Source organism: Acanthochromis polyacanthus, chromosome 21 (genome assembly GCF_021347895.1).
Source record: "Acanthochromis polyacanthus isolate Apoly-LR-REF ecotype Palm Island chromosome 21, KAUST_Apoly_ChrSc, whole genome shotgun sequence".
Taxonomy (NCBI): Eukaryota; Metazoa; Chordata; class Actinopteri; family Pomacentridae; genus Acanthochromis; species Acanthochromis polyacanthus.
In genome coordinates this window covers 21,946,911-21,962,295 of record NC_067133.1, presented here as the reverse complement: position 1 = coordinate 21,962,295, position 15,385 = coordinate 21,946,911, and the positions used below count along the sequence as shown (strand labels likewise).

The window sequence follows — 15,385 nt, the reverse complement described above, 5'->3', positions numbered from 1 at the left end:
AATGCAGGAGTACTGGTTGTTTTTAGTTATCCAGTTATGACCAAACCTGAACACATCACTTCCCTTCCACACTGCTAAGATCTTACTTTTTAATAATAAGATGTTCAAAATGACAAGACAAGTACAAAACTGAGTGTTACATCCTGTTCTGACTCACGGATTTCATTACAAATTGGACAGAGTTGTAGAAAAATAGATTTTAAAAACTGCCTTCTGAATGTTTCCTCTGGTGTTTGCTTCATCAAACAGAACAGTGAAGTCACTTACCTCAAAAATGTTGGCTTCTTTGGACTTTGTTAAAAGTTTGATGTCGAGTTTAATCTCGATGTCCTGCGAGTTTCAGTGTAGTCCTGTTGTCCTGCTGAAATCCGTAAGACACTGACCAGAACTGTCTGCACACTGACACTTGTATACTTCGTTTAAATGTAAACAAAGTCTATTGGGAACTATTTTTTGAGGTGTTCATTCTGCATAGAAACCATTGCATATCTTGACAACGGTACATCAGATCATGCTCAAACTGGTAGGAGGGTATTGCGGGGTCCTGGGGAAGTTGCAGTGGGAGTTTGAATCAGTTGTATGAATGGTAGTGCTTTTCAATGCAATGAAATCAAGGTACTCACATTCTGACAGCAGTCTCAGCACTACTTGGTTTAAATGTAAACAAAGCAGCAGATATTTTTTTAAACTTTTAACTGTCATATTTTACTGTAAAGAAAGCACACAGGTGGATGGGTTTGGGTTCATGTAAAATGCTGAAACACTGGTGTAGTCATTGTATATGAGGATATGGCTTTCCAAAGGGAACAACTTGGAGTTAGTTGAGCCTTTGCAGAAAACATGTTGGGGTAAATGGTGCCAGTTAAAAATTTCAAATTTTGCATCTCATATAATGTAACATCTGTCTCCATTTGTTTCATGTATGACCTGATGGGCTGCAAAGTATGGGGTGCCGCTTGTAAACCAGCTCATGTGCTGATACTCATCTCCTATTACTATAAGTAAAGCTTTTGTTAATTTTTCACATTACAGAATATGGTCAGGTGGTAATAAAGATTTTAAGTTAACATGCACTGTTTTTATTACATTGGATCAGTTATATCTAGAGCTGATGTGCAACAAGAATATGACGTTGAGTTAATGTGCATTTTAATTTACTTTTGCACCTAATCTTACCAATACCAGTAATCTGGAGCCAAGATGGATCCTATGGGAGGCCCCTTGAGAAATAAATCATACTTGCTTTTACATTCACTATCAAACTCTCACACATACCTTTGTATAGTCTCTTACATTCACTATCTAACCCTCTTACATTTATTATCAAACTCTTGTACTTACTATCATACTCTCGTACTCTCACACATACATTAGTATACTCTCTGACATTTACTATCAAACTCTCTCACATTTACTGTCAAACTCTGTCACATTGCTATCAAACTCTCTCACATTTACGATCAAACTCTCACATTTACGATCAAACTCTCTCACATTTACTATCAACTCTCTCACATACACCAGTATACTCTTCTATATTTACTATCAAATCAGACAGAATATAGTATGCGAATGAGAATAATAGTGTGTGAATGAATGAGAAGTGAGATGAGAATAGTATATGTGAATGAATGAGAATAGTAGTATGTGTGAGAGAGTTTACTTGAAAAGGAAGTGAGTTTGCTTGAAACGGAAGTACCGCTAAATTCTGTGTTTCTGATTAGTTATCATCTTTGATACCGAGCAGAGGCGCAAGTTTACGTACACGAAAATGATAGAAATGACAGTATGGTGGACAGAGAGCAGCTCAATGAAGCCATCGGCCTTCTCAATAACATTTTAAATTCTTCAACCGTCACAGCAGTGTCTAACGTAATACAACAACGGCAACAGCCATCCACAGTCGCATCCAATGCGGCCGTTGAGGAAGAAATGCGGCGGCTTTTCAGAACCGGGAGCCAACGAGGCGCCTCTACTTCGGTTGGAGCTAATGCTAGTGTCAGCGTGAATCAAGTCATGCGACCTCGATATCAGACCCAGCAGTATTTTGGAGGATGGGCTTCGAAGTCTAAAAAGAGGTGAGTTAGCACAGGGTTTCCCCCAAAAAAGTTTTTAAGCCAGGTGGCAAGCAAAGAATTTGGTGAGGGCACACACACGGGTATTTTTTTACGGGGGACCAGCAGCTAAGTGTGTATTTATGGAGGCGCTAACGTACATTAAACTAGAAAAGCACTCGGAGAGCGCAGACCTCCGCCAGGCCATCTGTCTGTCTGTCCGTCTGTCTGTCTGTCTGTTAACAGCATAACTCAAAAAGTCATGGACGGATTGTATTGAGTTTCAGCAGTTTGTGCAGAAAGCATAACATGCATGTACAGTGTAACAGCACAGTGTTTTGCACGCGGCGCTGCCGCACGCACGTACAGTTGCGCACGTGTGTGACGGTACCGTACGCGTCGCCGCCGCTTCGTTTCGTCGGTCCCGACTCGCCCGGGCAGCCCGAAGCGGCCGCGGGGGATTCAGCCGTCGCCCGGGATCGTTGCAGCGACGCACGCGGCACCGCCGCACGCACGTGACGGTACCGTTGCGCGCGCGTGTGACTGTACCGCAGGCGTCGCCGCCGCACGCACGTGACAGTACCGTTGCGCGCGCGTGTGACGGTACCGCACGCGTCGCTGCCGCTTCATTTCGTCGGTCCCGACTCGCCCGGGAAGCCCGAACCTATCGCGGGGGATTCGGCCGTCGCCCGGGATCGTTGCAGCGACCTCTGTCTGTCCAATGGAGAGATGGCCGTCAGGCCATCTCTCAATTGTCCTTCGACCTTCAAAAAATTCCTGGATCCAGACGGTGATTCGGATCACCTCCAAAATCTAATCGATTCTTACTCTTGCTCTTCCGGACATCCTGTAAAAATTTGGTGAAAATCCGTCCATGACTTTTTGAGTTATGCTGTTAACAGACAAAGAGACACACACACACACAGACACACAGACACACACACAGACGGACAGACAAACAAACTCCGGTGATTACATAACCTCCTGGCGGAGGTAATTAGTGCTAAAAGCAGCAAAATGTGTGAAGCAGAAAAGGTGTTTAGAGTTTTGGAGGCTTGACAAAAGGTTTTGCTCTCTCTATTTCAGTTTAAGTGTGTGCAATGCATGTCATTTTATTGTTTTAGCAACTGAAAAAATATATATTCACATACATAAAGTTACTACCATACATCAGAGTAAAAAGAAAATGTGTACACCTTACTGTAATATAAAACTGTAATATAAACACATACACAAAACAAAGGAAAATTATATGTAGCCTGCAGCACTGCAAATAAAGCTGGTGAATTATGTCGGAAAAACGGATTTTTTTGTTACTGCTATTGAGGAAAAACACGACGCAAGGAAGACTCAGACTCAAAATATTCAGTTAAGAATATTTAGTAAAAAATGCAAAGGATGGACAGATATGCGTGCACGCAGATTCTATCTTGTTCAGATGCTGACAGCAGAAAACTGCTAAAGCTAGACAATGGTTCTCTGCATGCAGCTGTGATCACAAGAAAGAATGAATCTCTAAGCTAATACATGAGTTTTTAAACTAAGAAATTGCAGTCTTCTGATTGGCCCCACGCTGAGACAGCCTCTCCGGATGTCTTGGGTCTTGTCCAATCACCTCCGTCTTCCTCCTGCAAGAGGTGTCTCTGAATGTGTGTGTATGTGGCCGCTCCCTGTGACCTTTACACAGATTTTTAAGAGCTCAGTTCTGCTGAGATCTGCAGATTTCTGTTCCATTTGGTGTTGAATTAAACAATTTACTGATTCAGTTTTATTCAACTTAACTTTAAACAACAATTTGATAATTTAATCACACCTTTATGGCAGATTTGAATGATCCCATTCCCTTTATTGATTTACTTTAATCTTATTTAATTAATACCAGATTCCTATGTTCTTTCCCATTTTATTGTTAATTTAATACATTGCTAATTTAGATTCTTCTATAGTATTTCCTCACTAAGCTAAATATATTAATCCTAATTCTCAACATTGTTTATGGTTCAATACTTTAACTTTTATTCTTGTTTAAGCTTTGTAGTGGGGGCCAGTTGCCCCACTACGTAAGATCTCTGTGTAACCTGATCACTCTATGCATTAACACTTTGATCCTAAGTTCTAGGTCTCAAAATATCTAAGTCTCACCATTGAAACATCAGAGAATCCAGGAGCCAAATCTGCAGATGCCAAGATGTAAAGTGTTTTTTCGATACAGCACAGACACAAACAAACACTTGAGAAAGGTCCCGGGAGCCCTCTGAACCCACTGTCTGACAACTGAACCCCTTAAACCCTCCGAGCAGAGGTCAGTTCATGCCCTTAACCCATCTCTCTTTTTGCCACTGCCAGCTGCCAGTATTGCACAATTAAGGAAAGAGCGAATCTTTACTCCCTAATAATTTTAATTGGAAACTCGTGGCTTGCCGGCACCTCCCCTGTGGGAGACATCCTCCCCCAAGCTTTCTCACGCGAACACCTGCACCCTTATCTCCAAACAATACTTTTGTTGATATTGGCAGTTATTCCAGAGGAAACAAACCACAGGCTATCTGTAAACCATTTCAGTCAGAGGGCAAAAAAGGCCTGCTGTCAGATACACACACAGACACAGATTCATTACAGCAGTGGATTAATTTTTCCACATCAGCATCTAGCTGCTGTTTGAACTTTTCACCCTTTCTCTGCCTTTCTGTGCGTATGTGACAACCTGCACATCCAGAACTAGAATTCAAACATGCACCCATAAGCACTTTAATACATTTGAGTATAGAGTTAATACAAGTTGCAAGCACATTAATATATGATTAACACATAATATGATCAAACGAAGGTTAATAATGATTATCAGTAATAGTAACAGAGTAATTAAATGATGATTACAAGTAACGAATAAAAGTAATAACATGATTACTAAGCAAAAGTAATTAAAATGATGATTATAAGTAAAAGTAATAAAATGATGATCATAAGTAATAAGTAAAAAGTAATTAAAATGATGATTATAATTGATAAGCAAAGAGTAATTAAAATGATTATAAGTAATATGCAAAAGCAATAAAAACATGATAGTTTAATACACATGCAAAAATGAATATTCCCCACAATTACAACTAACATAAGAAGTACTATGCTCATGATAAATTTTGAAAGTTGAACAGACTGTTCTGCATGTGAAGATGAATACAATGAAATGATGCTGATATGTTTTGGAGAGAGCAACCATTAGACCAGGGGTGTCAAGATCCGTTCCTGGAGGGCGACTATCCTGCATGTTTTAGATGTTTCCCTCTTCCAACACAGCTGATTCAAATGATCAGGCTCGTTATCAGGCTTCTGCTGAGCTTGATGATAAGCTGATCATTTGAATCAGGTGTGTTGGAAGAGGGAAACATCTAAAACATGCAGGATAGTGGACCTCCAGGAACTGAGTTTGACACCCCTGCATTAGACTGAGAATCAACAATCTGTTTTGATTAAAAAGATCTATTCACTTGGAAATTGTGCTAAATGTAGGCTAACTGTGCTAACAGTGGGATAGTTGTACTTAATCATTTGCAAAGATGTCCTGAGACATTGATACAAGTACTAAGACATTTGCAATTTGACAAAATGAATGAGAAATATAATTCTGTTATGAACAATTGCAAAGTGGTTTGGAGATTTGTCCATGTTCTTTTGAGAATGTAATTTCAGTTTCAAGAAATGAGCCAAACCAATGGAGAAAAAAATGTAAAACCAATTATGAACATTACTCGGTTATGAGAGACCTTAACTAATCTTTTTCGCATACTTTATCTATGGTAGTAGCTATGCCTTAAGTTCATACTTTCCAGATGTTACATTTCCAAGGGATAGTTTGCTGCTTTTTGTACATTTTATTAATGATGAATTATCATATTAACAGCTGAATATTTTTATTTCAAACTGATACTGTCCAACAGGTCAGTCTAATTTGTTTCTGTGATCATTCAGACTTGTCGCTTTTTCCAGTCAAGTTTATGTTCCTCTCAGTGAAGCTGAGCAGGCCTTTGATTTACAGATGAAAAATATATGTAGCTATCACATTATATGTAGAACAGGCTCTTTCCAGTATCTTTCTTTAAATGTTTAATTGTCCTGCCCTGATTTTAAGTCTAATTATAAGTTTGCTAAATGACGAAACTGTAATGATGATGCCTCTTTTTTTAGGCCTACTGTGCCAAATCATCCTACCTTCACCAAGGATGTGATCCTATTGCCTGATCCCACGTGGGACAGAGTATGCAAACATAAAACAAAAAGGAAGCTGCATGAAAGTGGGTATATTTTAAGCGCTTTTGAAATGAGGAAAGCATGGGACAGTGGGACGGTCATTGCAGAGTTAAGAGAGGCATTCAGAGACCGAATTCCTGAGGATGTCAGGTATTGTAGGAGTATTAAGATGCTGCACATTGTAGTTCATATGTTAATGGCTGAAAATTGAGTTCTATTCTTTCTTTATTTTTTCAGTATTGAACTTTTAATGTCATGTGGAAACACACTGATATCACCAAAGTTGCACCAGGGACAGGAACTTAGCGGCTTGATTGTTCACAAGATCTTCAAGTCAAAGGCGATTTATCTGAGGCCATCGAGCAGTCTTCCATTTTCGGTAAGATATTTTGAACTAATGTATATGTCTCATTTGGCCCCTACATTTTCATGGTTTGGCAATAAGCCTATCCCCAATGTTTTCTAAATACAAGTTTTTAATGTTTTTTAGGTTGACAACTCAGACCCAGAAGACAACTGTGTAGAGGTGGACACTGCACAAACATCTACCAGTTACCATATGACTACAAGGGCCAGGGGAAACGATACTGCAAAAGCGCCGAATATTTCTATTCGTCCTTTTACAAGAGCAAGAGCCGAACAGCCCTCAGCAACACTACAAGTAACTGATGCTCTTGTGACCACAGCTACCCAGCCCTCTGCATCACAAGAAGCAGCTGTTGTCATTGACTTGGATAGTGGTGACACAGTCACCCAGACCCCGTCAAATAGCAGTGATGACTATGCTGTCTACCTTTCCATCATGGGGATGACATCAGACCTCTCTGATGATGATGAGGAGGAGCTAAACCAGGCCATAATGGCAAGCCTTGAATCTCATGCGTAAGTTAGTGGTTCATATGAAAATGATTGCAATTATTTTCGATATAGAGTGGCAAGAAAATGTCAGTGAACTCTGGAATTATCTGGTTTTCTGGATGAATTGATAATAAATGTGATGTGACCTTCATCTAAGTCACAAGTATAGAAAAACACAATGTCTTCAAGCTAACAAGAAGCAAACTCTTACATTTACTGTGTTTCTTTTTTAAACATAGCCATTACATTTATATAAAAAAATATATTTTATGAACTAAATTGTAGTTATCATTGATTGTGCAAAAAGTGGGAATTACGACCGATGTTTATTTGACATACGTAGCTCTGTGATAACACTGTCCTGAAAATGTGATCATTTTCCCTCTCTTAATACTGTTTTTTCTTTTTTCTTTTACAAACAGAGCATCTGAAAACCCAAACACTGAATCAGCACAGGAGGTGCTCCTCAATCTTGCATCCAAAATTGACGGTAGTCGAAGATGCAGGTTCAACATTAATCGAACTTCAGTACTGGATGGTGCTCTGCGGGGCTTCAGACGGCCGTCCTATAATCCAGTGTACCAGATGTGCATCAAATTCTCAGATGACTTGGGAAAGGATGAAGAGGCTGTGGATCTTGGTGGCCCAAGGAGAGAATTTTTGCGGTTGCTTATGGAGGCTCTGGCATTGTCACCAATGTTTGAAGGAAGAGATGGAAAGTTGAACTTGGCTTTGGACAGTTCCGGTATGTACTTTGTTTTACGTTTGAGTGTACTGATTTATATTTATTCCCTCAGTGCTAGCTTTGTCTTAGGTTTTATGACGTATATTTTTTCCCTGTGTTTTGTCTTCCATGTCATGTTTGCTGTAGCTCTAAGAGAAGACAGGTATTTTGTTGCTGGCCAGGCCATTGCTGTAAGTCTTGTCCATGGTGGTCCTCCACCAGGATTCATTGCACCAACACTATATCGTTGTCTTGTTGGTGGCACTTCATCAGCAATGCCAGTTTTGGAAGACATTGCTGATCCTGACCTCTATGAGAAGGTTAAAAAGGTAAATACTCTGTAAATACAATTTTAGTTGCCAGTTGCAGGTCTACTTTGGTAAAACAACTGTAGTCTAATCCCACTACTTGCAATAAATCCTAGGCTTTAATGTCCAGGTTTTTGTTTTCTAGGAAGATGTTTATTCACTGTATAATAACTTTGAAGAATGTAGTTTTTGCTGTGAACTGTACTATGTTTTTCAGATTGTTTCTGGTTACTTTTTCTACATCATTTATTTCAATGATAGAAGGCTAACTAACCAAAGTACAATAGCACAATGTAATCCAGTTTAACTGTGCTAAAATGTGCAGACTCCGAAATTGATTACCGAGATAGAATCAAGAACTGCCTAAATTGTCAGAACTTTGTTGTTGTTTTCTAACAGTAAAACACTGGTCAAAAGGAACCTGCAAATTTATCATATTGTTGCTGTTCTCAGTTGCAAAACTATGCTTTAATTTGTTTCTCTCTTTCTATTGTGTGGTGTTTTTAGGTGTCCGAATGTACATCTTTAGATGACCTGATACATGCCACTGAACCGCTGCAAGATTACTTGGCAAACGCTGGGTGTCTTAGGCCATTGAAATGCATTAAAGACAAAGATCAACTGAAGATACACACGTGGACAAAATTGTTGGTACCCCTCAGTTAAAGAAGGAAAAACCCACAATTCTCACTGAAATCACTCGAAACTCACAAAAGTAACAATAAATAAAAATGTATTTAAAATTAAATAATCAAAATCAGCCATCACTTTTGAATTGTTGATTAACATAATTATTTAAAAAAACAAACTAATGAAATAGGGCTGGACAAAAATGATGGTACCCATAACTTAATATTTTGTTGCACAACCTTTTGAGGCAATCACTGCAATTAAACGATTTCTGTATTTGTCAATGAGCGTTCTGCAGCTGTCAACAGGTATTTTGGCCCACTCCTCATGAGCAAACAGCTCCAGTTGTCTCAGGTTTGATGGGTGTCTTCTCCAAATGGCATGTTTCAGCTCCTTCCACATATGTTCAATGGGATTCAGATCTGGGCTCATAGAAGGCCACTTTAGAATAGTCCAACGCTTTTCTCTCAGCCATTCTTGGGTGTTTTTGGCTGTGTGTTTTGGATGGTTGTCCTGTTGGAAGACCCATGACCTGCGACTGAGACCAAGCTTTCTGACACTAGGCAGCACATTTCTCTCCAGAATGCCTTGATAGTCTTCAGATTTCATCGTACCTTGCACACTTTCAAGACACCCTGTGCCAGATGCAGCAAAGCAGCCCCAAAACATTACTGAGCCTCCTCCATGTTTCACCGTAGGGACAGTGTTCTTTTCTTCGTATGCTTGGTTTTTGAGTCTATGAACATAGAGTTGATGTGCCTTACCAAAAAGCTCCAGTTTGGTCTCATCTGTCCAAAGGACATTCTCCCAGAAGCTTTGTGGCTTGTCAACATGCATTTTTGCAAATTCCAGTCTGGCTTTTTTATGAGTTTTTTTCAGCAGTGGTGTCCTCCTTGGTCGTCTCCCATGAAGTCCACTTTGGTTCAAACGACGACGAATGGTGCGATCTGACACTGATGTACCTTGGCCTTGGAGTTCACCTTTAATTTCTTTGGAGGTTGCTCTGGGCTCTTTGGATACAATTCCAACGATCCGTCTCTTCAATTTGTCATCAATTTTCCTCTTGCGGCCACGTCCAGGGAGGTTGGCTACTGTCCCGTGGGTCTTGAACTTCTGAATAATATGAGCCACTGTTGTCACAGGAACTTCAAGCTGTTTAGAGATGGTCTTATAGCCTTTACCTTTAAGATGTTTGTCTATAATTTTTTTCGGATGTCCTGGGACAATTCTCTCCTTCGCTTTCTGTTGTCCATGTTCAGTGTGGTACACACCTTTTCACCAAACAGCAGGGTGACTACTTGTCTCCCTTTAAATAGGCAGACTGACTGATTATGAGTTTGGAAACACCTGTGATGTCAATTAAATGACACACCTGAGTTAATCATGTCACTCTGGTCAAATAGTTTTCAATCTTTTATAGAGGTACCATCATTTTTGTCCAGGCCTGTTTCATTAGTTTGTTTTTTTAAATAATTATGTTAATCAACAATTCAAAAGTAATGGCTGTTTTTGATTATTTAATTTTCAATAAATTTTTATTTATTGTTACTTTTGTGAGTTTCAAGTGATTTCAGTGAGAATTGTGGGTTTTTCCTTCTTTAACTGAGGGGTACCAACAATTTTGTCCACGTGTGTATTCTCATGTTTCAGGTGGTTCACAGAGTCTGTGGGGCATTTGAAAGGTTTGTTCAGAATCCAAATCAGTGAAATTGTTTTTGGTTGATGAGTGATATTTGCTACCACTTTCCTATGCACAAATACAAGAACAACAAAACATTTGAAAATGTACTATATATTTTTAATGAAGCCACTGCATAGGCTAATAAACTAGGCTAACAAAATTCATGTAACAGTGCCTCAAAAAAGCAGGTTTCAAGCAGCATATATAGTGAACAACTCAATACTGTGTGATAAAATAGATTTGCACACATTTCAACTATATTTTCACAATTTTTTCAAATTACACATATTTAAACACAACACATTTAATGTATTTTTTTCTCGAATTCTGTGAAATGATTGCTAACTTGTGCATTTAGGACTGAACTGGATTTGAAATTGTGTTGGCAAAATCTGAACAGACTTATTTTGAGTTTACAGACATTAAACATACAGCTCTGGAAAAAATTAGGAGACCACTGCAAAATTATCAGTTCTTCTGATTTTGGTATTTATAGGTATATGTTTAAGTAACATGAACATTTTTGTTTAATTCTACAAACTGCTGACAACATAACTCCAAAAGTCCACATAGAAATATTGTCATTTAGAGATTTTATTTGCAGAAAATGAAAAATGGTTATTTCTGAAAAAATTGCAGTGATCTCTTAATTTTTTCCAGAGGTGTATTTCACTGTTTGCCATATTATTCTGATGGCATCATGGATTGTGTGGCTTTTATTCTGCATTATTAAAGCAAGTCATCTCTTTCATCTTGTCCTTTAACTCGCACATAAAGCAAGTCTGTAGGACTTCCTTTTTTCACCTGCGTAATATTGTAAAAATCAGGAACATCCTGTCTCAGAGTGATGCAGAAAAATTAGTTCATGCTTTTGTTACTTCCAGGCTTGACTATTGCAATTCCTTATTATCGGGTTGTTCAAATAGCTCTCTCAAACATCTACAGTTGATCCAAAACGCTGCTGCGAGAGTACTGACAGGAGTTAGCAAAAGAGATCATACTTCCCCTATACTTGCTTCTCTTCACTGGCTTCCTGTTAAATCCAGAATAGAATTTAAAATCCTTCTTCTGACATATAAAGCTCTTAATAACCAATCTCCATCATATCTTAAAGATCTGATAGTACCTTATTATCCTAGTAGAACTCTTCGCTCTCAAGCTGCAGGCTTACTTGTTGTTCCGAGAATTTCTTCTTCACTATACTTGTTATGCTAACTTACATAGTTTGAATTTTACTGCTAGCTATATATGGAGTGTGTTTAATGTCAAAGCCGTACATCATAAGAGTAAATTATGAGTCAGTTTGCAATGTTAGCTTATACTTTGTCTGTGTCACATATCCTGTCATGCATGTATCGAAATGTGTGTTGTGTTTTCCTTGCTTTCCCACCCCTCCCTCTTCTCCCATCTCTCCCCCTTGCCCTCCTCTGTCCTTCTCAACCCGCCCGGCCAGCAGGCAGATGGGTCCCCCCTATATAGAGCCGGGTTCTGCTCGAGGTTTCTTCCCTGTTAAAAGGGTGTTTTTCCTTGCCACTGTCGCCTTTGGGCTTGCTCTGGGGGTCAGGCATATGGGTTCTGTAAAGCGTCTTGAGACGATTTGACTGTAATTGACGCTATATAAATAAAATTGAATTGAATTGAATTGAATCTTGCTAGTGTAATAACAAATATTAATTAAATTTGAAACTGCCTTTGTCTGTCATTTTTATAGATTTAGGGAGGGCCTGAAGACCCTTGGTGTTCTAGATGCAATGAGGATTCAGCCAGACAGTTTCAGACCTTTAATGTGTCATGAACCATCTCCACTCACTGCTGACGCAATGGATCAGCTTTTCCACATCCGCCTGTCTGCTGTGGGAAGCAACAAGAGAATGGCAGAGGAACGTATTGTGGCATTTTGGAGGGATTACCTGCAGGATGTAGAAGGTAAATACTCCTGCTAGATGTTCTTTACTCCTCTGTATTCTTGTTTTGTTTTTTGTTTTGTATTTTACTTTTTTTTTCTTTTACAGCCTGTCTCTGTGGAATTGACTGTCCTTACATGATATACCTTTTTGAATTTTTAGATATCTTGTAGTTCTGTTAATGTTTCTTTTCTCACTCCTCCATTTACTTCCTTCCATCTATAATTTTCCTTTCTCTCTTTGTATGATCTATTTCTTTTGCTTTTTGCATTGCACTTTAAACTTAATGGTATAATGTGGAACATTCTTATTCTTCTTTTTGATGTTTGCTTGCTTTTTTTGTGTTAGAGCAAGTGGGTCCCTCAGCACTAGGTAAAATCCTAGCTTTTGCGACGGGTGCAAGTGTCATCCCTCCAGTTGGATTCTCCCCACTGCCATCAGTTGATTTCCTGCATGATCAGTCCATCAGCCCTGGACGCTATTTGCCTATGGCACACACCTGCATTAACTGCCTTAAAGCTGCTGTCCGGAGTTTGAATCGCAGCGTCTCCCAAAACACTGGTGGTCCCACCCTCTGATTTCGCCCCTTTATTTGTGCACGCGCGCAGTACATGAGAGAAGTGCCCGGAGTGCAGCAGCATTTTGCCTGTTTTGCTGTTTTCCCCTCTTCTACATTTAGTACATTTAGTAAATAATAAAGGAATTACGTTAGAATGCTGTATTGAGTCTAACTTGTCCTAATACCAAAATAACATGAATCTGCTAGGACGAACGAGTAAAGTTTCAATATGTGATTACACTCGTGTATCCCTCTCGATGACGTTGTTTATCAAACTTAGTGCATTTACGCGTGTATATGTGTTACATTGTTTATTTATTTCTATCTAGAGTTCAGAATTGCATGACTCCTCTGACGAAGAGTATGTCCCAGACGCCCCAACATCTTCCTCCAGAGGTCGGGCATCTAAACGAAGCCGTCAGGCGGGCTATGGAGGCCGTGGTCGGGGAGCGACGCGAGCACCCCGAGCCAAAAAACGTCCTGCAGTCTCTTGGCCTGACAAGCCGTGGGATTGGTAACTTTTCTGGAAGTTGCTGATCCCTGATGCTCTCTCCTCCACAAGCAAAACAAATGTGTGCGCGGTTGCGTAGTGCGTAGCTCGCCCACCTCTGCATGGGCTTGCTTGCTGTGTGCGTAACCGTTGATTGACAGCATGACAAAGCTGAAGCTCGAACTTGATTGGTCGGCAGCAACCGGCGCTTTTTGGAATAACATGGGGGTCTATGAGAGGAAGGCGGAGCTCAGGAATAAATTTTCATATCGCGTCATACTAACATTATATTATAGTATCGAACTAGACTAACACATTTAAGCTTTGTTAAAAAATGATACATAAATTGAAAACAAACGGAAACTCCGGACAGCAGCTTTAAGTTGCCACTATTGGAAACATACGAGGATTTCAGGGAGAGTATGGACTTTGCATTGAGTAACACACAGGGTTTTGGTAGAGAATAACTTTTGAAGATTGTGTGTTCCTACCACAATGCAGTGCTCAGGATGTTTCAGTTAGAATGTATGAACATATGAACTGCTGTTTTGGTTTTCTTTCCCCTCTTTGATTAGGTGTTTGCAGAGGAAAAACAGTTTTGGGGGAAAAATATTGTTAAGGATGTGATCTTTTACAGGGATTAGCTGAAATTTGTTTTTAAATTTTTGTACCTTTTTTCTGTCACTCATTTTTGATCAACAGTGTTGATTATATATCAGATTTGTGGTTGTGAGGCAAACTGTTTTGTTCTGGCATTTCACATTAAAGCACTGTATAAATGCAGCCATTAACTATTTGTTACAAAACAACCCATGGAGTTTAAGCTGTTAGGCAGCTTTTCTACTGTTCACTAAGAAAATTCACCAGGCCTAAAAATAATTGTATGCCATGGTTTCCATCACCATTCAGTGGGTCTATGGCTTCGTTAACTCTGTTCATGACAGTTTCATTTACAATAAAGTCATTAACAGGAACAACTACATTGTTTTCAGTGTCTAACTGTAGAAGGGTGTCTTCACTGATTTCCAAGGTATCATTTCCAGCAAAACTGTCCTGCATTGCACTAGCACCGGCACTGTTAAGAACCCCTCTCTGCCACAGCTGAAGAGGTGTTGGTCCTCCCTGTGTGGATAATCCATGATTGTTCCACTGACTTCTGAATTCTGCAGCTGCCCTCTGAACTCTTGGCAAGTAGATATAGTGTAGACAAAACATATGGAGTTCATCTGTAGAATCCAGTATGCCCTCATTTTCCATGAAGGTGAAGAGATTACTGAAGTGGAAGGAGACAACTCGGTTTGGCTCTGCCCACAGTCGTTCTATCCTCTGATTGTGGACACTGCGTCCAGTTATGACACTGCCTCTATTTACCCCCCTTCTCTCCAGCATGTATCGGGCAACTCCTGTGTTCTCCATGCCGTGGTCACAGCGTACTTTCAAGGGAAGGCCAAAGCTCTGTACACCAGTGCGGAACAGTTGCAGTACACTTGATGCCCTGTTGTTGTTGAGGCACTGCAAATATATGATGGTTCGACTAAAGCCATCAACGCATCCATGAAAAAACCATTCTCCACCTCACCAGTTTATGGTTTCCATCTATATGCCAGTGGGGAGAATAAAAGACAATTACTACTATATTTAGCCAAATGATGCCCTGCAACCTGCCTTCATAACCCTTAAGTTTGGACCTCCATAGAATGAATACCATTGCATTTAGTGATTTCCTGACCTGTCCATGCAAACTCAAGTACTCTGTTAACAATTGTGAGGTACTTTTGCTTTACACATTTATTACATTTTGTGCTATTTTTCTTGTACCCATTATGTTTTGGAGACAGGTTATGTACTTGTTTCCTCATTTAGTATGCTGACAGTTTTAACGTTTCAGATTCATATTGATACAATTGAAATTCATGGAACACTGCTTAA

At 39.6% G+C, this 15,385-nt stretch overlaps 1 protein-coding gene and 1 long non-coding RNA gene across 2 annotated transcripts; both read left to right on the top strand.

The window, feature by feature from the left end:
• The first annotated feature begins 5,526 nt into the window (after positions 1-5,526).
• On the top strand, positions 5,527-10,294 carry LOC127531606 (uncharacterized). The gene is made up of 6 exons (XM_051941308.1): positions 5,527-6,452; positions 6,540-6,681; positions 6,793-7,184; positions 7,583-7,905; positions 8,032-8,213; positions 8,700-10,294. Exons 1-6 carry the CDS (start codon positions 6,373-6,375, stop codon positions 8,856-8,858), a joined length of 1,278 nt encoding a protein of 425 aa, XP_051797268.1. The 5' UTR covers positions 5,527-6,372; the 3' UTR covers positions 8,859-10,294.
• Positions 10,295-10,387: 93 nt separating this feature from the next.
• LOC127531621 (uncharacterized) lies at positions 10,388-14,697 on the top strand. Its single transcript, XR_007938754.1, has 3 exons — positions 10,388-10,504; positions 12,215-12,429; positions 12,756-14,697. It is a non-coding gene; the product is annotated as an uncharacterized LOC127531621 (long non-coding RNA).
• The last annotated feature ends 688 nt before the right edge of the window (positions 14,698-15,385 follow it).